We start from the raw sequence: 20,538 nt of genomic DNA, 5'->3' as shown, positions 1-20,538 counted from the left end.
CGTGCGTGCATTCCGCGCGGTAACCAACGCGCGCTCGCTTGCTCGCTCGGCGGAACTCGGGCCGGCAATGTGGCCGAGGGAGATAAGCGCATGGCGGCGGCCTCTTCATTCGCGATAAGCCTCCCCTAAGGCCATTATTTATGAAATGATTCATTATTATTTGCCTGTCGTGGGGGGGGGGGGGGGGGGGGGGGGGGCTGTATAGGCGTTGGGAGGGAGGTGGGGCATCGTCAGGCGGGATACTGTAACAGCGGTGGCAATGGAGGTGTTCCATTTCTTTTTTTTTTCCAATGGAAAAGAAACAAAAGCACAGTTGAAGCTTTTGACCGAATTGTCTTTATTTGTCATGATAGGTTCCCCAAAAGACTTTATCCCTTTTTCCCCCTCAACCTAAAAAGATCAAAATGTCTTTTATTCCATATCCCATGATGAAGGTCTAATTATGCAGAGATAATCCTTAATGGCCAATTGACACCGTTTTTTTCAATGATATGAAACATGGAAATAAAGAAAAAAAAAATAAGTCAACCAATTAGGATAACCTCGCATATTGCATATACGCAATCATTGCCATTGTCGACGTAATTTTCATTGGATTTCCCCCCCCCCCCCCCAAAAAAAAAACATCGGTGGATGAGAAAATGGATTGATAAATCAGATTTTTGTTTCTTTTTAAGGAATAATAAAATTAAAAAGGCGTCTCGGTCATGTGCGTGTGTGGGTGTGTGCGTATATACATTATACGCACACAAACATTGTCAATGTAATTTTGATTGGACCCCCCCCCCCCCAAAAAAAACATTAGTGGATGAGAAAATGAATTGATAAATCAGATTTTTGTTTCTTTTTAAGGAATAATAAAATTAAAAAGGCGTCTCGGTCATGTGCGTGTGCGGGTGTGTGTGCGTATATATATTATACGCACACACACATTGGCAATGTAATTTTGATTGGAGCGCTCCAAAAAAAAAAAAAAAGACATCGGTGGATGAAAAAAATGGGTTGATGTATCAGATTTTTGTTTCTTTTTATAGAATAATAAAATTAAAAGGCGCGCGCACACATTTTCAGTCATCATTTTGAGGGCGTCGGCGGGCTAAACAAAACCTAAAAAAATATTCAATTAAACAGGTCCTTTCTGACCATTTTGAAATGCTTCTGATGTCAAATAAATGCTTATTGTGAAGGCCCCCCAGAAAAAAATCGAAATGAAAAAAGTCATTGTGTTGAGGGCCACGGAGCACTGGTGGCGGTTCGGGGGGGGGGGGGACTCGTGGCCAGGGGAGATAAAGTGTGCGGCTATCGGCTTGTGGTCACACACGCACACGCATCAGATAAATAAAGGAGGAGCAGCATTAACGGTGACACGCTATCACGGAGCAGATTTGCAGCAGCTCCCAAATAGCTGCATGCAGGTCGTAACGAATGCCATTAAGAACGGATTTCTGTCTGCTAATTTAATGCAATAAAACGTGCACGGTTGCTCCAATTGGTGTGAAGTGCACCACGACGTCGTCAGATTGCTATCAGTGTTTTATGGATTGTTTCTTATATGTTCAGACGGCGTCAAGGGTCAGTCACGATGTCTGCCGCACGGATGAGGCTTAGTGCAGTCACGACACGGCACGACACGGCACGACACGACACGACACGACACCACACGACACGACAGGACGGCAGCCCTCTTGCAGTCATCCATCCATCCATCCATCCATCCATCCATCCATCCATCCATCCATCCATCCATCCATCCATCCATCCATCCATCCATCCATCCATCCATCCATCCATCCATCCATCCATCCATCCATCCATCCATCCATCCATCCATCCGTCAATCCATCCATCCAGTCACGAGCGTCATCCTGCAATGCTGCATGTTCGAACGTAAGGAGCCACGCATCTGCATCAATCGTCTCATTAGTCTCTTTCCCAACTTTGATTGAACCTGCACAGGACACATTTCATTTGAAAACATTGCTTGGGTGCCTTTTACTTTCGAACTTCCTGGTGGGTGGAAGTTTTATTTTGAAGAATGGCTATTTTGGCTAAGATTCATTCACAGACGACAAACACAACCATTTAGACATACTTTAGGCATAGCTGACGGACATCGCTCAAACTGTAAATTTGGTTCAAAATCATTTGGTTGTGTTCCTGTATTTCATTTTGCAGCGAAATGTCATGTCATGAAATTGTAATATCAAGACCCTAGGTAACTATAAATCAAGTGTGGCAGAATGCTTGTGCTTGCCAAATAATGAGCAGATGCTGCAGGAAACCTTTGCAAGTCATTGCTGTTTATTAACGATTCATGGTTGTAGTCCATATTTGGATAACCATTATTAGGGTAGCCTAACTGTAGACAAAGTTATACACTTCAAGGTGTTTCTAGACATTTTGCATAATGTCAGATTGTGGATCAAACGGTTACATTGGATCACAATATATTGAGCATACCATACTCTGTTCAGTAAAGTATTCCTGAACATGAAATATGACAAAAATATAGCTGCTGCTGCTGCTACATTGAAATATTGATATGGCGTTGGCCATCATCATCTTCATCATCCTCATCCCTGCAAGTTAATGTCTGGCCCTGCTGGTGAAGTGTGAAAATAAACAAAGCCCACATATCAATATAACACACAATACTGCACAGTGAACCACCAAGCACTGCCAATAGTTGAGGCCACCACCAAAGATTGATACTCGCCATCAGTTGGTGGCAAAGCACTCGTGAAGCTTGAAGTCAATTCAACCTATTTCCTTGGCACAAAGATACCACAAGATGGCACTAAAGTCGTACTTTCGTCATACATAGAAGTGATGCTGTTGTCTGTTGCCCTCATTCAGCGTGGGCTACGTCGAGCCGGCATGATCCGTAGAGAAGCCACGCTTTCCCGTGTCATGAGCCGGGTCACCTGGTCCAGACTGAGTCCTGCCACCACTTCCCCATTCACCTGAATAATCTCATCACCCACGCCCAGGAGACCCACGTAAGGAACGTCACCAGTTCCGTCGCCCACTTTCTCCACATAAACGCCTGCGAGAACACAATGAGAGCTTTGCAGGGTTGCCCATCCCCCGTCTGTACATTGCACACCATACCTGTGTCAGGTCTGCCTTTGCCCCTTGAGATGACGAAACCAAAAGGACCATTTGGGGGTCTGATAAGCTCGAGGAGAAGAGACCCGTCCGGAAAGGCCTGAGAAACCCTCCCGGCTGGCCGCAGCACCCTGGATGGCATGACGTCTTCAACGCTCAGGGTCCGGTGGAGTTCCAGATGAGGACTGTCAGGACTTTGGGCAGAACAAGTATTTCTTTCACTGACCACCAAGGTCCGCTTCACGCCACGTGCCTAGCCTCTGGAAATGGACTTACCTTGGCGCTAGGCCATAAGGTATGCGCACCTCACCCAGAATGGTTGTACGCTCTGTTCTCCTCTCCAAACTCTGCACGGAGGAGGCTTTACGTAGTTGGGCCAGTGGCAGGGCCTAGAGACAAAAAGGCAAGCTTAGAAATGGTGCACTTCAACATGGACAGAACTCTATTCTTTATGTCATTGTGTTTTTCTAGCCAGGTAGAGGAGCACCAAACCAAACCGTGTGCAGGGTCTGCAGAGAGGGCGTCCTCTGTATCCGAACGCTGGGATGCGGTCTGCGTGTGGGGCTCGGCGAACTTGCGTTGGACCTGCTGGCGGCGGGAATGCTGAGCTGTTCCATGCTACTGGAACGGCTTCCCTTCACAAGTCTGCCCACGCTGTTCAGGCCGATGGAGGAAAAGAAGCGACGCAAGAAAAGCTTTGGTCGACCGTCCGGCTTCCTGGAAAGAAAGAAAAGAAGAAAAAGCACAGGTACACAAATGATATTATACAAAGCTTAAGTGACAATATAGAAAACACGGGAAACATCTCTAAAGGGCTACCATTTGAGAGACGAAACATTTTGTCAAGTTTGAAAAGTCATCATTTGTGGTGACAAAAAAATGCAACTGCATTTCCTTTCCACAAGAGAGCAGCCTTGCTTTGAACATTCCACCCCACAATGCCATCCTGTTCATTGTGTGCCATGGTTGTAATCCCCTGTGGAGCAGCTTTGGGAATGCTGTCAGTGTGGGGGGTTAGTATTAAGTATGATCAGTATTAAGTCCTCCACACTGACTCCCAAATGGAATGAGCATTCAACTTGTTCTTCCTCTTTTACAAAATGGAAGGCAGGTTGTGCGTTCAAATCAAAGTTATGACAAAAGAACGTCGTGGTCTCGGCTCACCTGGATCCATCCGAGTTGTCCTCCCATACGGCCTCGGCTTTCAGATGCTCGGCTCTCAACAGCTCAGCTCTGAGATCCTCGGCCCGAGACGAGACCGCGCTGCGCATAGCGGGGTGGAACTCGGACCCAGCTCCCGCCGTGTCTGTCGCCACTGGTCGAAGGATAGGATAAGATTGGATGCGTTTCGTGATGCCGTGCTTAATGCCTTAAGAATACTGTAGGTTGTTTTTGCTTTTTTCTGAAAGCCACATGTCCCTCCCCTACCATTAGTGCATAGTGTGTCACTAGGCACTAAAAGTTCCAAACTAGTCCATCTCGTTTGGGCGCACTCACCCGCTCCATCCGAAGCGGCGTTCCAGACGTCGGCAGCTGGCACGTCCGGGTTGAGACGAGCAGGGGAGTACCTCAGCGTGGAAGGCCGGATGCACGCTGCCGCCGGCTCGCTTATCGCGAGGGACGCCTGCATCGACGAGGCAGGCGACTCCCTCCGGACCTCTGGCCGGTCCAAATGCTGAGGCCCGACTTCACTTCCCTGGTCGGACGCCGTCTGGAACTGCACGGTGGACTGAGCGGCAGCAGAGCGATTCCTGGAGCTTGACTTGAGAGCAGATTTGATAGGCAGGGTGGGCACTTCCCTTGCTCCGCCCGCTACGAAGGAAACGCCTCTGCTCAGGTTGACTCTATTCCTGGGATTGGAGTTCCGCCTCTGGGCCCAGGACGGACCGTAGGGCCCGTTGCCGGACTCCAGTCGGCTTTCTCCTTTCCTGCTCCTTCTCCTCAGCTTCCCAAAACCGGATGATTTCCAGCCTGTGCTTCTTTCTTTGCTCTCCCCCAGAACAAAGGCACCCGCAAAGGTGACCGTCAGAGGAGCCTTGGGACGGCTGCTGACTTCCGCTTTGCTGGGAGGCACCCAGCAAGGAACCGGTCTGCCCCTCGCGTCCTCCGGGTTGGTGCTCTGCTGTAACTCGATGATCTGCGAGGAGACGGGCTGAGACTCCCTCACCACAGAACCGCAGGCCTGGCATTTCTTCACCAGGACTACGATCTCTCGAATCACCGTGGTGCTTTCGGTGCCGACAAGCGTCTCTTGCTTCTGGAGAGCAGGCGCGGAGACGCTCCTGTGGCTCCGACTCCTCTCGGAACCACTCCTGCTGGAATCTATGTTACTGTCCCTGTTTTTGGACTTTGGCACGGCAGGTCGCCCGCGCTGTCGCACCCTGTCCAAATAGCGAGACTCGGCTTCTCTCTCCGACTCGTCCTCAAAGCGGACCCGAGTGGGCGAGCAGCCATAGCGCCTGGATCCGGCCAGCCAATCCCCGGGGGAGGCGTCTCCTTGCTCAGGGGCGAGGAGGGGAGCAGACGCACTTTGGGCAGCTTGATTGGCTTTGGGATTGTGAGCCTCAACTTGCTGCTTCCCTCTGCAATATATAGACCTGATGCGGATGATCCCAAATGCAACCATTTCCAGGATAGAAAGTGAACTTACACAGCCGCTCTGTGATCAGAGTGGGAGCATCTGCCGGGGTGGTCACCTTTAACCGGGTTGGAGCGAGCCTTGAGGCGCGCTCGCTCCAGGAGACGCTTGGCTTGCTCGTGCCTCGGACTCAGAGGGAGTTCATCGCTGATTACCAGGAGAGATCTAAACATCCGCGTTCGGGACATACGTATAAGCCGTCGTCGGTCAGGAGGGAAAAGTCTGACCGCGTCCATTCCCGCGTATCGACTTAAGGAAGACCGAATTGAGCTGGCCGAATCCGTCTTATGCAATCATAGATAGGCCGGGGTGTGGCACTGGCGTAAAGCGGCAAAGCGACACGTCATCCATCCATCCATCCATCCATCCATCCATCCATCCATCCATCCATCCATCCATCCATCCATCCATCCATCCATCCATCCATCCATCCATCCATCCATCCATCCATCCATCCATCCATCCATCCATCCATCCATCCATCCATCCATCCATCCATCCATCCATCCATCCATCCATCCATCCATCCATCCATCCATCCCTCCGACTAAGCTGCTCTGCATTATGCTCCATCGTCTGTACTCGTCTTTTAAGCCGGCCGGCCAGTCGTTAAAGATAGCATGATACGCTCGTCATGTGGATTATCCTTGTCATCGTGGACGCACTGGGAGCAAGAACATACTGTTTTGCGCTAGATGAAAGTTTGGCATGTCAATGTTTTCAAACATGGGATGGCCTGTTTTGGTTGACCATCTGTTCCAGTCCACGGGTTCTAATCGCCATCATAATAATAATACCCACTTTAATCATGATAATGGCTGCAAAATGTCACCTTCATTGGAATTGGAATGAGTTGAGTAGTCAAATATGGTGACATTTCTCCAAATGATTTCCAGGACTACTTCACCTACTACTCACCTCAAATAGGGCTCCAGTTCCTGAAGCGTGACAAAGTCTTCTAAAGTGCCATGGGCTCCCTGATCTGCCACAAAAATACAGGAAGAAATTTGAGGCAAATGCCAGCATTTGATTGGCTTGTTTGTGTATCCCATTCTGCCTTGGACTAAACATTCACATCTCGCACATCTGCTCAATTGGAAACGTGCTAGGTGACATGACAATGCTAAACAGGATTTGAAAATGTTGTCATGAATTGGGAAAGCAAGTTGTCAAGACATCATCTTTGACATGCTTTTCCCTGCAGGCGTACCTTGATCATCCACGCTGTCTTTGGCATCTTCATCTCTGCATTCTTCTTTGCACTTTTCTTTCAATTTCTCATCAGCTCTTGGCCTGACTTTGTCATCAGCGCCTGCTAAATGCTGCTTGTCCGCATTTGCCACAATGTCTCCCTGGCCTTCCGACTTGTCCTCCCCTTGAGTGAAGGATAAAGCCGAGGCAACGTTATGGGGATCCACGTTGTTGAGAAGCAACGTCTCCGGCCGGGCCACCCTCCAGAAGCCCTTTGGGGGTGCCCAGTGTCTGATTGTGGTGGGGGGAGGTGTTTTGGGGCTCGGGGGTGAGATGGAGCAGGAGAGCACAGGTGGCCGAGGAGGTGCCACGGGGTCTTTTGTCGCCCTACCGTTTTCAGGTAGAGATGCAGAGGGGGGAGAAGGATGCATTTCCGTCGCTTGGTCTTCTCGGAGCTGCGCCGGTGTGTCCGGCGGCGGACTGTGGATCTCTAATCTGACTTGCACCTCGACATCCTCCCTCTTCTCCTCTTCGTCACTGCTGCTCAGTGTACCCAACTGGCAGCAAGTAGCAGTGACTTGACCTTTCCCCGTAGGCTGCAGCCCGAAGGGGACGTCCGGCAGCTCGTCGCCGTCCAATTTCCCCCTCCCACTCACGGGAGAGCATGGCAGGAAAGCTGAGCCCGGGGGTAAATCAGGGACAGATTTCGTTTGAATTGCCCCCGCCACCTTCTCGTGCTCCATTGGCCGCTCATGCGCGAGGTAGTCGTCCACTTGTGCGCTGCGCAGATCAAAGAAAAAATATCACCAAACGACAACTTCCTTTCCGATAGGCACGGTGAAGAGATATGAAACATGGATTCAGTCACGTTGCTTCATCCACTGATTACTTTGCGGGATAATCCTTTGGAATGAGAATAAGCAAGTGCTGCATGCAATTGAGCCTCTTCACCAACAAGCAGTCCCGCCGAGATCAAAATGGAATGAAGTCATCGTGCACAATATTTATTTACAACCCTGCATAACATTGGAACAAAGTAGCGATTGTTGTTTTTTTCAAATGAGGGAAATTACCGTAATTTTCTGTTAGCGTTGCACTAAGATCTCCAAGAGTGAATTGCCAAAACATCCCTCCAATGTTTCTTCCACTTCCATGAAGTGCATCCAGGTCGTTCCCTTTGGCGTGATTTGCGCCCACAAATGATCACAGTAGGAATACAGTCGAGCAAAAAAAAAAAAACCTGAACGAAAATCTGCTTAAATTTCGCCCTTGCCTCGCGTAGCAGCTTTTCCGAGTGAAGCTCCTCTTTACTGTTGCGTAACGCGCGATCCGCACATTGATATGTCAATGAGGAGGATTAAATAAGAAAAAGAGGGCAGAGGGTGCACCATGAACCTAAATGGTATTAAATCATCGAGAAATAAGATGACACAAGAGTGCGTGTGTCTTATTCGTCACAACATCCATCCATCCGTCCATCCATTCTGCCGCTTTCCTATTTTCATGTCATGCGAGCGCGCACGCACGCACGCAAACACACACACGCCCGTGCATGCGTGTACGTGCGCGTCTCCAGATGGGATTTATTTTGGTCCTTTCGCGAGTGCACGTGTAGCTCCTCGCCGCAAGAGAGAGCCCTCGTCTGGTTCACGCGCTCCTCACGCACGCGCCCCAGCTAGCTGTAACCGGCTAGCCCCGTCTGGTCTCGCCCCGTAGAGTTGACACCCTTCCCCGACAACCCCCCCTCGGCAGCGGCTGCGCTGTACAGTCGACATGGCAAGGAAATATCGCATTTTCTTAACCAGAGATGGACATCTTCCAAGTCGTTCGGAATGAGTGAGTAACGACGCCGTTGGAGAGAACATTTGTGCCGTCCGGTTGAAGCCGAATGTTTTGTTTTAGTGGCATTTACGATGCTTAGCTCGGAACACTAGCCTGGGTTTGTTCGTTAGCATGTTAGCATTGCTCGTCTCCAGCCAAGCACTTGGTACAAGTATTTTGCATTCACAGCTTCTGCAAAACGTGATTTAAGCACTCACCCGCCGTTTGGCTAAAGTGATGATGTAATAGCCAGAAGACAATTTAAGCAATTTCCGATGTTTTGGTTGACCAATGTTACATAATCTCCCGAGCCTCACTAGTTTTCGTTTCGTTCATAGTGTTCTTGATTAATACTCGCTCACGGTCTATAAAGACGGGCTATATCCCTGGAAATGTTCAGAAAATGTCCGTGTGGCGAACCTTTGTTGATCTATTTAAGCTTGGACATGAGTTAAATTGTAAATTGGCAGGCACGACGTTGTCTCACTCGCTAGCTAGCTAGCGAGCAAGCTCGCTTGCTTAGCCACCCATAGCCGGACGGTGCTAACAAGTCAGCTTGTAAATCAGCTGAGTGCGAGCGAGCGAGCGAGCTTTCTTTCTGTTACCCACCCGGTACGTATGACACGATAGTTACGACAGCAGACATCTGGAGCCTACAATCAAAGAATGCTTGCGGCTTAATGCTACTTTAATTCTAATGGCAAACGTCAGCGTCACAACAAGTTCGGGATAGCGTAGAGAGGCTATTAGCTAATTCAAGCACCCTTTGTCCATAGCCTCAGTGGCGAGCTGCACGATTAAGTAGGCCACATAGGCAGTTGTTTTGGGCTTGTTTGCTCCAAACCACATCGACAGTTCCTCACAATTCTTCGGACTTGCATTTGGGATACTTGACTACCTCTGGCGTTTTCTCTGGATGTTGTTGTAAATCCTCCATACGTCAATATAGCGTTAAAATAGGGCAAGGCTTTGCAAATTAAATGTTGTTGTAAGTATGACTGTTATGTGACATTATTTGAATGCATTGCAGTGTTTGCTGACATTAAAATGTCTTTTGTTTTGTTTGTCACCCCCCCTCTCTCCAGTATTCATCGTGTGATGTGACCCAAAATCCACAATGTGTGAGGACATTTAGTTCGGAAGAAAACAATTCTTGATTCCAGTGGAATCTTTCATATATTATTATTATTATTATTCTATTCTTTTTCTGTCATAGTTTATACACCTTTGCACGCACTAGTCCCCACTCACCCACCCACATATAATCATCATCATGCCAGTTCAAGCGCCACAGTGGACAGAGTTCCTGCTCTGTCCCATCTGTACACAGACATTTGAGGAGACGGTTCGGCGGCCCATCAGTTTGGGCTGCGGACACACCGTCTGCAAGATGTGTCTGAACAAGCTGCACCGCAAGGCCTGTCCCTTCGACCAGACGGCCATCAGCACGGACATCGAGCAGCTGCCGGTCAACACAGCCCTGCTGCAACTGGTGGGAGGCCAGGTGGGGCACCTTTCCTTTTTACATTCGGAACGTCTCAAGTGCAAATGTCCCCAAAAGTGCAGCGCTTCCTTTGGAGTGGGGCTGAAGATGTTTAATGCACAAGGACCTATGTGGACGTAAATCATTGAAACTTGAGCTAGCAGGCTGTTAAGGTAGCAGGCTGTTAGCTCCTGTGGTCTGTGGCCCGCAGACGTATTTGAGCTTCAATCGACTTCAGAGCTTCCACTGCAATGAAATGTGAAAAGCCAGATGACCTTCTTAACAAGAGTCCCCCAATAGTTGCTGAATGTGTTGTTTGAATGATAGCTCCTTTTTTTAACCAAGCGTTTGCTTAGTGAGAATTATGCAAGGTGGTGTTTTCATAGTTGGGTGTGTCTCATTTCACGTTCTGGTTGTCGATCCTCAAATCATGCATGTTAGGTTCATGGACATGGTCTGCAATTGGCCGGTAACCAATCCAATTTGTACTCCGCCTCTCACTTTAAGTCAGCAGCGATAGGATTGGGCTCACCCATGACCTTAATGAGGATAAGTGCTGTAAAACACAGACCGGATGGATATTTTCATATGCCAACGGAGGATGGATATATTTAGTACATTCTAATTTGGGTGGGCCATGAATTGGGAAATGGCAGTGCAATAAAGGAACAGCTAAAAATAGAAATGGTTCCCAGATATTTATATCATGTTTGGTAATGCGTGATGACATTCAAAGAGCCGTGCATGTGACCAAGGCACGTTCCGCTTCCGCTGATGACTGAAGCTTTTTCCTTCAACTCCTGTTGTGTGCAGGTTCCTAAGGCCCAACCAGTGGCCTTGATTAGCAGTCCTGAGGACTCGCAGCATTATGAGGAGGCCAGGCAATGTGTGGAGGAGCTGGCCCTCTACCTGAAACCCCTCAGCAACACACGAGGTGCTTCCAAACTCAAAACACCTTCTTATCTGCTTGCTCATTTTTTATGCCCAATACTCGGTGGATCTATTGTGGGCCCGCCCGCAGCGTCCAAAAATAAAAGCAATATTGGATAATCACCAGTGGGCAACACATTGAGAATTTACCAAGGTGGTTGAGTCGCATGCCTGCCCGCTTACTCATGTCGATAAGTGCAGGTGATGAGTGCATTTTTTTTTTCTTTTCTTTTTTTCTTCTTTCCCTTCGACATCCTTATTGCCCTGTCTTGGCACAGGCCGACATCATGGCCGTGTGGTTTGTGATGAGATCATTATGGACAAGTCATTCAGAGCGTGTGCTATGATTCCACTCAAACACAGCTACTAACACTGATGATGTAATGGCCGGCAGCGATCTGCGTGTTGATCGTAGTTGGCCTCCTTGCGTTGCAAAGCGACAAACCCCTTGCTGTCAGAAACATAATGGGGATTTTCCTCCATTTGCTCGCTAATCAGAATGACTGTTTGAAGTGACTGAAATTTGAAAACGTTTATCCAATGACTTTAATGGCCCTGTAAAACCTGAGGAACCGCTATTTGTGGTTCACCTGTGAGAGAGCTCTTTTTGGATTTAAAAAAAAACAAAACATGTACGAGGAACAAAGCATTCAATGTCACAAACAACAACTTGACTGGTTTCTTTAGCAGAGCACCAGCAAAACTGGCATTGAGGCACCTTGAGCTTTAACACAGAACCCGGGCATCACAATATTGGGGGATGTCAACAGCAGCATGTGTCATGCATGTTTTTTGCGTAATCCGCAGCAAGCATCTTGTTTGGATTTACCTCACCATCTTGGCATGCGGAAGTCATTAACGTTAAGTCTTTGTAATGGGCTATGTTGCTTGTTTAAAACGTGTGCAGTGCATAACGTCACCCAAAAATGTCAATTGGAAAGAGAGTGCAAACTATGAGGGCAAAAGAGTTTAGTTTTTCTTGTGGCATCTTAGAGCACAGTTGAAAGAGTACTTATTGGGCTCCAGAGAAAGTCAATAAGCAACTACGTCAGGCTTTCGATTTCTAATCGGCGATTCATCTCTTGGCCTGATACCTCACCAGGAGTCGGTCTGAGTAGCACAGCCCAAAGTATGCTGAGTCGACCCATGCAGAGGAAACTGGTCACTCTGGTCCACTGCCAGCTCGTGGAGGAGGAAGGCCGCGTGCGGGCCATGAGGGCCGCCCGCTCCCTGGGCGAGCGAACCGTCACGGAGCTCATCTTGCAGCACCAGAACCCCCAGCAGTTGTCCTCCAATCTGTGGGCTGCCGTCCGTGCGCGCGGGTGCCAGTTCCTTGGCCCAGGTATCTTGCTTCCTCACACTGCCGCACCATCCCAAAAGCCACGCTGACTTAACTCGGGCCTGATTTGAATGGTTTCCCATAGCGATGCAAGAAGAGGCCCTGAAACTGGTCCTTCTCGCACTAGAGGACGGCTCGGCTCTGTCCAGGAAGGTTTTGGTTCTCTTTGTGGTCCAGCGGCTGGAACCTCGCTTTCCGCAGGCCTCCAAGACGAGCATAGGTCATGTGGTGCAGCTTCTCTACAGGGCCTCCTGCTTCAAGGTGCGTCAGAGGAACTGAGTGGCATTTCATCCGAAATATCCGTTTTTATTTTCAAACATGACTCTTTGGTTTAGTGCCATAACTGTGGCATTGTGGAAAATGTTCTTCTCTGCCTGCTCAGGTGACCAAACGTGATGAAGATTCATCCCTCATGCAACTGAAGGAGGAGTTCCGCACTTACGAGGCTCTGCGGCGTGAGCACGACTCTCAGATTGTGCAAATTGCCATGGAGGGCGGCTTGCGCATCGCACCCGACCAATGGTCTTCTCTCTTGTATGGGGATCAGTCCCACAAGTCACACATGCAGTCCATCATAGATAAGGTGCGTTTGCTTGTGGTGGGTGGATGGACGTCTGTCATCCAATACTGCACATTTTCCCCTTCTTGGTATTTTTTGTGTTAGCACGCGTTAGCATGTTTTCTCCACTTTACGGCACTGAACATATTTGCAATTTACAACCCGTGCGTGTACCGGCTACACCAAGCATGAAAGCCCTGACGCGTTGACTCCCTGTGACCTACTTAGCTGCAGACCCCAGCATCCTTTGCCCAGAGCGTCCAAGAGCTCACAATCGCCCTGCAGAGGACCGGCGACCCAGCTAACCTTAACAGGCTGCGGCCTCATCTGGAACTGCTCGCCAACATCGATCCCAGCCCCGGTAAGCAAAAGTAGTAGCAAGACTCAAAGATGGCCGCCGAGCTGTGAGCCCAATTATTTGGAATTGCTCAGGTATGAAATTGAAATATTGAAACCCAATTCCTGCCCGGTTTGCTCATTTCTCACCCAGACGCTCCCCCGCCCACCTGGGAGCAGCTGGAGAAGGGCTTGGTGGCGGTGAAGACGGTTGTGCATGGCCTAGTGGACTTCATCCAGAACCACAGCAAGAAAGGGGCTGACCCTCAACAGGTAGTGTGATTCTTTTTTTTCTTTTTCTTTACTGCATACGTAGGTTGGTTTCCATGCTTAGTAAGAAGAATCAAATGTGTTTGTAGCCTCCACAGCACAGCAAGTACAAGACGTACATGTGTCGTGACATGAAACTGAAAGGAGGCTGTCCCCGCGGAGCGAGCTGCACCTTTGCTCACTCTCAGGAAGAGCTGGAGAAGTCCGTCTCGATTCACTTCATATTCCATGCGCTTGCTTTCCATCTCTCCATAGAGAGCAGTATTGAAAGGGCGCCCAATGTTTTGTAGGTATCGAAAGATGAATAAGCGCTTGGCCGCTCGCCTGCCCGGTTCAGGCGGGCCCGAAGAAGGCCTTCCCCTGGACGTGTCCGTGACCAGGAAGCCTTCGCCCCTCACCAACGGGAGCGTTGCGCCCAACCTGCCTCAGCTCATCGCGCGCGGCGCAGACACAGTCCCGTACGAATTGCTGCGGAAGCCCCTCAAGATGGACGGAGGGAGCTCTAGTGCCCCGGGATCACCACCTGACCTGTGAGTAGACCATATGGCAGTGCCACAAGATGATGTTATTGACCTTTCTTACAAACACAGCAGTGTTGGGGTATTGACTGACGGACTGACTATTAAGATTTGGTGCATTTCTTTTCAACGTAGCCTGGACCCCATGCCCAAGACTGGTATGCCTCTGCCACCTCATGCCCTGGCTCACCCACGGATGCCTTCAGATCATCTCTCCGGCGTGAAGCAAATGCCTGTAGCCCGAGGCTCGCCCATGTACCCCCAGCAGCAGCAGCAGCTCCCCGAGATGTTTTACTCCGACACGCGCCCGCCACCTTCCGCTTCCCAGTATGAGCCATCGCAGTATCCTCCAGGTACACTTGAGCTAAACAGGCCACTGTGAGTGATGTGTGTCGCTTTGTCGCTCCTGGGATTTGACTTTTCTTTTCCTCGTCGTTAGGGTACCCCTACCAGCAGCCACCACAGTATGTTTCTCGGGATTACATCCGTAACCCTCCGCCCTCGAGCGAGTCAGGACCCCCTTACCACGACCCATACCCTGGTTACGGGCCATCGGAGCGCCCTTACCAGGCTCCTCACTCGGGTCCTCCCTTTTCGTACCCTCACCCATCGCACTATGAACGTGTACGTCACGGGACCTACGCTGGGCCGCCTCCGCCGCCTCCTCCGCAGCCTTACCTGTCACCGAGGGATGGTCTGGTCAGGATAAGCTCTACTACGCCGTTGGATGTTCCCCCGCAGTCAGCCGGACAGGCTACCTCCATGTACCACCACCCAGAGCCCAGTGTGCGCGATCGATACCCACCGGAAGGCTACTACCCATCAGGAGCTCAATCGCAACCCATGAGGACTTGTGTCAGGGTGAGCCATTTTCAATCATTTGTTGATACCCATGCACCCCTGCGTGGCTGCCTGCCTGCGTGGCTGCCTGCCTGTGTGGCTGCCTGCCTGCTTGGCTGCCTGCCTGCCTGCGTGGCTGCCTGCGTGGCTGCCTGCGTGGCTGCCTGCGTGGCTGCCTGCCTGCTGTATCCTGGCTCATTAGTAAGATTTGATCTTATGCGATGTCTCATGCCACCCCACCAGGCCCTGCCATGTCCAACAGTACTTCAACTTTATGGTTGCACACTTGGGGTGTTCAAACTAAGTGTGATTTGAAAGTTAATAAATCATCTGAATAATTTAAAATTCTCAGAACTTCAGCCTTGCAACACATATTCTTTTTTTAATTTTTTTATAGTCCTCCGTGAAAAAGCAAATAGGTTCTCTTGGTGGATTTCTTCACTCTCATCTTTCAATGCAGTCATTCACCATTCGGAGCAGTTCAGCACCTTCATCTTTTGTTGCATGTTCCCAGGCTTCGTATGCCGGCTCCCAGCCCAGTCTGGACTATCTCCACCGCCGTCGCCTGGAGCTCCTCTCCCAGCTGGAGGAAAGGAAAGTTATTTCTCCACCGCCATTTGCAGCCTCCCCTACTCTCTCGCATCCGTTTCCAAGCGACTATCCTCCTGAGGTTAGCACCGTGGCAATTTGCGAGAATGTTCCAGTCAATTAGGTCACCGTTCAATCAATGTGCAATTTGTACGCCCGCAGTATGGCGACGAGAGTACCAACAGCATCGGGAAATGCAGAGAGCCAGACTACGCCGGCCAATACTCTCCATGGTCGTGCGATACCATTAGCTCCTACATCGGCACCAAGGATGCCAAACCCAAAGATGTTCTGGCTCCCGGTGCCATGGACATGATGGTGAGTTGAGACGACAAACGAAATAAAACAAACTTAACTCATTTTCACGTCTTCTGTCAGAATGTGGACGCTAAGGTTCTGAGGGAACCGTCGCTGGAGGCCCCCCGGAGGGGTGCAGAAGTAAAGGACGACGACCCCATTATCCCGTTTGGTCCCCAGCCCACAGTGTCGCGCTTTGGCGCCATCTCCCGTACCTCCAAGACGGGTTACCAGACCGGCCCTGTCCAAGCTATGGTCTCCACCCCACAGAACCCAAACTCTAAACACATGTCCATGGCCGGTACAAAAAAAATCAGTCGTCTCTCAGCACGCGTTTGTTTACGTCAACCACAGTTTGACTTTGAATTTCTATTCCATCAGAATACATGTATGGAAGTCATGCGGGTTGGGGCGGAGCTTCGTACCCCTCCCACCAGACAGCCCAGGAAAGAGAACAGTTAAAGATTGAGCTGCAGCAGGTCAACCAGCAGATCAACCAACAGACACAGATGCAAAGCATTGAGGTACGAGGCTTTTTTTTTTTTTACCCCCTTCCTTTCCTTTAGATTGTCACATGGAGCTTTTCCTCGATGACTAACAAGTTTTTTTTCTTCAGTGAAGACTTAAATCAATTGACATTTGAAATGGTTTCCTCCTTGTGTTCACAGTCTGCCAGTAACCTGCTGCAGAGAGAGACCAGTGCTTTAGCAGGCCCGCCAGTGAGCAGCAGCCAAGTTCAGGCTGCCGCTGTGCAGTCGCAACAGTCCCTCAAGTGGCCAACGGGGGGCGCCAGTGCTGCAGCGGCAGTCTCCAGTGAACAGCTAAGCCTGGAGCTCCACCAGGTGGAGAGAGAGATTGGAAAACGCACTCGCGAAATGGCGATGGTGAGGTTACCTTCGATTCCGATTCGGTCGAGCACAGCAGTCGTGATGACTGCAAAACCAAATTTCATTGACACAGCGAGACATTTTCTTTTCAAACACAGGAGAACCAAGTCGCCCACGAGGTTCAGCAGTACAAGATGAAATCGGCTGAGAATGGACAACCAGAGCACAAGACCCAGCTGGAAGAAATCTCCCTTGCTCTCGGGTAAGTTCAAGCGCAAAATTGTTGTCTCCGAGTGGTGTCTCTTGTCAAGTTTTTTTTTTTTTTTTTTTATGTTGTTTTTTTTCGGGGTGTCTGTGCAGTGAGGTGTCAAACGGCTCCAGTAGTCTCCAAGAAGGTGCAGTGGGCGGGTCCATGCTGTCACTGACAAACAAGACGTCAACGTTGAGCCTGTGTTCTGACCCAGTCGGGACGAGCTCAGAAATGCAGAAGAACGGGGTTGTCCATTCCTGCTCTTAAGCAGTACACACTTGCACACACTTGCACACACTTGCACACACTTGCACACACTTGCACACACTTGCACACACACACACACACACACACACACACACACACACACACACACACACACACACACACACACACACACACACACACACACAAACACACACGCTCTGTTGAAAAGCATGCACCAGGCATACATACACATTCTATTTAGAAGATGAGCAGTATCTGCCGTGATATGAATTTTCTTTCTTTTTGTTCTGTGAATGAGCTTTTTTTTTTTATTTTATTTTTTAATTGACTTTCCTTGCCTGGAAACCATGGCATAAGATAACATTTCTTTGTGTGTGTTTTCGTTGTTCCTTCTCTCTCTCCTCCCCCCCTTGGATTCTAGACTTAACAAGGCTCACATTCAGGAAGAGGAACAGGGTGGTGATGGTGACAGTACCACTAAAAAGGGATTCACTCCTCCCCCTCTGCCCCTCCCACTCTCAAGATTCATGTCACACGGCGTGCAAAAAAAACAAAAAAAAACGGTTATCGAGGCAAGCGGCCTCCAGAATCTAGTGTCACACTAATGCGCGGAGAAGAGCAGCAGCACGCAAGTTGTCCCTCGCCCCCAGAATCGTAAAAAAAAAAGAAAAGTGCTCGCACAGATCCAGATGGTCTGGGAAGGGAAAGAACGCCACCTGACTGCCACGAGAAGCATGATTTCTTTTATTTTTTTAATGAATGCATTTTTAGGATGGACTACTCGTGCTATGTCTTTTTGCATACTTAACAGCAGTATATTAAATATTTAATGGAAGCATTCTGTTTTAAAGATTGCAACTTTCTTGATAAGGGAATGTGCTTCTTCCTCACCGTGGTCACAATAATGTACTCCACCCAAAAACAAAGTGCTTTGGCTGAATGCACATCTTCAGGGTCAAAAGTCATCTTCCTCCATCAGGGTCAATCTTGACTGATGAGCCTTTCCCTCCTCAGAGCTTCTCGTCTGGCCACTCACAAAAAAATAAATGAATAAATAAAAAGCCTCCCCATTGGGATGATCTCGTCAAGTGGTCGCCTAACTTCTATGAAGTTGCCTTCCCCTTTTTCTCCTTTTTGTTTTGTTTCCATGCTTTACATTACGATTTTGGGGGACAGGGAAGCTGTTGTGTGCGCTCATCAGTAAGTGCCAGGAAATAGTTTTCAGTGTCTTTTAGGAATCATAACACGCTCCAAAACTGTCATCATCGCCACTCGGCGAGTCTCGCTCTCCGTTTACACGTTTACTGCCGACACCCAAAGTTGGAGGTGGACGCCAATGTTTTTGTGTCTGTTCCCGCTGCCCGCCTGCTTGCTTTTAACCCCGCTCGCAAGCGCTACATTTATCGTTTAGGTACACAGCTCACTTATACATACGAGTATGTATACATGCATTCATATACCAAAGCACTATTAACGTGCCACCTCTTATTCTACTCGCTCAACATTTATATTAAATGATCTCTACTTTAGAATCAGCAAGATGTTTATTTTTGTTTGTTTGCTTTGTTTTTTGGTTTTAATTTTCTGTCCACTGGTTGCCAACACAGACGTTATCCTTTCCCAGACGAAGGACTTTCTGTGCGCATTTGACGTGTGTTCACTTTAATCTTTTGTGTTCAAACAAAGATAAGACTATGCTTCCGAAGAAGACAAAATCGATTCTGTAACTTTGCAGGGGGGAGAATTTTTCTTTTGGGAGACTTTAATGGAGCTTTGTGTGTGTGTTGTATTGTAGAAAATATATCTCCACTTTTCCCCCTGCTTTTATTTGCTCTGCCCTCAAATTATGCTGTAATGAATGAGAAAAAAAAAAAACAACAACAACAAAGTGAATCCTGCACCCCCTTAAGAGGATACTCGGGAAGTTGACTTTACAACTGACCTCAGATCCTCCTGTTTTCCAAATATGAAAGCCCAAATGGTATGATAATGCAGCGTCCTAATGACCCTTTTCAAACAGTGCAATACTGCCAAAACAAATTGAGACTTTTGAAAAATGCATATTTTGAAGGAACTATTCTTGTCCAAGTAGGATTTGTAGTTTCTTTTTTTGGCTTTCTACAATAGAATGAATATTGTGACCTGCAAATGAACAGCTCCAAGAATATCACATTTTCTTTTTGTTGTTTTTGCTCTTGAGGTCTTCCTGTCACTTTATTCAAGTGCAAGTCAACCAAAACAATTCTAAATGCTTCAAACACCTTTGAGTTAGGACAATGTCTCATTTGGGGCTTTACTAGATAGCAAGAGATACCGGTTTGATGTTTCTGGGGGGAAACTGCTGTTTACCAATGAGATAATGTAGTTAAAGGCCTCCACTCTCCAACTTTCTGTTTAAACCACTGAGCTCTGTTACTGCTGTTTGAGGCTCGTGTTGTATTTTCCTGACTTTGTGGGTAATGGAATTTGCAAAATTATTCTTATTTTTTTTTATCATAGCGTCCCTTGTAAAAAAAAAAAAAAAACATCAGAAAAATCTCTTAAATTAAGGTACAGGTTTAATTTCAGCAAGGAAAAAAGGTTTTATATGTATATTATACTCCATTAAGGAATGTCTAGAATTATCTTCCTCCAATGTGGATGTAGCCATTACGACGCCATTTTGACTTTGTAAGAGAATTCACTGTGTGAAAATTGGTTTGCATTTTTGTATAATACAATCTGCTTTTTTGTTTGTTTGTTTGTTTGATACGAGCAAGAGGTCAAACTGGAAGTTTGAGGAAGAAAGAAAAAAATTGGATCTGTGAAATTTGACACAAAATGTAACTTATGTACTACAGTGATTTCGAGTTTAGGGGGAAAAGATTAAATGAGATTGCTAACTCTCGAGTGTTGCTCTCTCTCTCTCTCTCTCTCTCTCTTTTTTTTTTCCCTTTACAAATGGTCCAAAAAATATTTCGTAAAGAGAAGTTTGTGTGCAGTATAGATGCATATTTACACAATTGCTTGAGCCAAGGTGAAATATTGAAATGTTAATGTCTCTAATGGATGAGCAGCTTGTGTCTCAGTGAATATAAAGTCAACACACCCGTTCAGATACAGTAATCCCTCATTTTCCGGGGGTGTTATGTTCCAAAACAAACCCATGATAGGCTATTTTTAATTCTACTCATCTTTTTTTTTCAAGTGATTTATGCCTCTAGTATTACAAGCCCCTTGCACCCCCAAATAGTTTCTTATCATTTGTTAGATGAGTAGGACATTCCATTCAAGTTTTATTTTTAACCTTTAATGGAACACCTTAACCAGAATCCC

At 48.1% G+C, this 20,538-nt stretch overlaps 2 protein-coding genes across 8 annotated transcripts; one reads left to right on the top strand and one right to left on the bottom strand.

Annotated features, from left to right (window-relative positions):
* Nucleotides 1-2,279: 2,279 nt before the first annotated feature.
* Nucleotides 2,280-9,477, bottom strand: LOC148386934 (uncharacterized). 4 transcript variants are annotated; one of them, XM_088396489.1, is made up of 10 exons: nt 9,368-9,477; nt 6,957-7,717; nt 6,665-6,728; nt 5,759-5,911; nt 4,606-5,690; nt 4,273-4,423; nt 3,606-3,825; nt 3,385-3,497; nt 3,112-3,302; nt 2,280-3,046 (listed from the first exon to the last, which is right to left on the bottom strand). In XM_088396489.1, the coding sequence occupies exons 2-10, from the start codon at nt 7,678-7,680 to the stop codon at nt 2,853-2,855; spliced, it is 2,895 nt and encodes a 964-aa protein (XP_088252615.1). In that variant the 5' UTR covers nt 7,681-7,717; nt 9,368-9,477; the 3' UTR covers nt 2,280-2,852. The 4 variants fall into 4 exon arrangements, 3 of the variants coding, with proteins under 3 accessions (XP_088252615.1, XP_088252613.1, XP_088252614.1); XM_088396487.1 differs by lacking the exon at nt 9,368-9,477 and adding an exon at nt 8,011-9,351; XM_088396488.1 differs by lacking the exon at nt 9,368-9,477 and adding an exon at nt 8,977-9,351.
* Nucleotides 8,556-20,112, top strand: rc3h1b (ring finger and CCCH-type domains 1b). 4 transcript variants are annotated; one of them, XM_088396483.1, is made up of 20 exons: nt 9,525-9,746; nt 9,844-10,262; nt 11,055-11,175; nt 12,274-12,513; nt 12,596-12,771; nt 12,893-13,093; nt 13,298-13,430; nt 13,560-13,678; nt 13,765-13,877; nt 13,966-14,205; nt 14,329-14,546; nt 14,633-15,054; nt 15,548-15,703; nt 15,784-15,939; nt 16,000-16,219; nt 16,300-16,442; nt 16,587-16,802; nt 16,904-17,007; nt 17,106-17,241; nt 17,645-20,112. In XM_088396483.1, the coding sequence occupies exons 2-20, from the start codon at nt 10,032-10,034 to the stop codon at nt 17,648-17,650; spliced, it is 3,351 nt and encodes a 1,116-aa protein (XP_088252609.1). In that variant the 5' UTR covers nt 9,525-9,746; nt 9,844-10,031; the 3' UTR covers nt 17,651-20,112. The 4 variants fall into 4 exon arrangements, with proteins under 4 accessions (XP_088252607.1, XP_088252609.1, XP_088252608.1 ...); XM_088396482.1 differs by having other exon boundaries at nt 17,106-17,265; XM_088396481.1 differs by lacking the exon at nt 9,525-9,746 and adding an exon at nt 8,556-8,773 and having other exon boundaries at nt 17,106-20,112.
* The last annotated feature ends 426 nt before the right edge of the window (nt 20,113-20,538 follow it).

The sequence above is a fragment of the Syngnathus floridae genome, chromosome 14, assembly GCF_059516105.1.
Source record: "Syngnathus floridae isolate MCC-2025c chromosome 14, RoL_Sflo_1.0, whole genome shotgun sequence".
NCBI classification, from domain to species: domain Eukaryota; kingdom Metazoa; phylum Chordata; class Actinopteri; order Syngnathiformes; family Syngnathidae; genus Syngnathus; species Syngnathus floridae.
The sequence above is the reverse complement of the archived record's forward strand: the minus strand, read 5'-3'. Positions and strand labels throughout refer to the sequence as shown.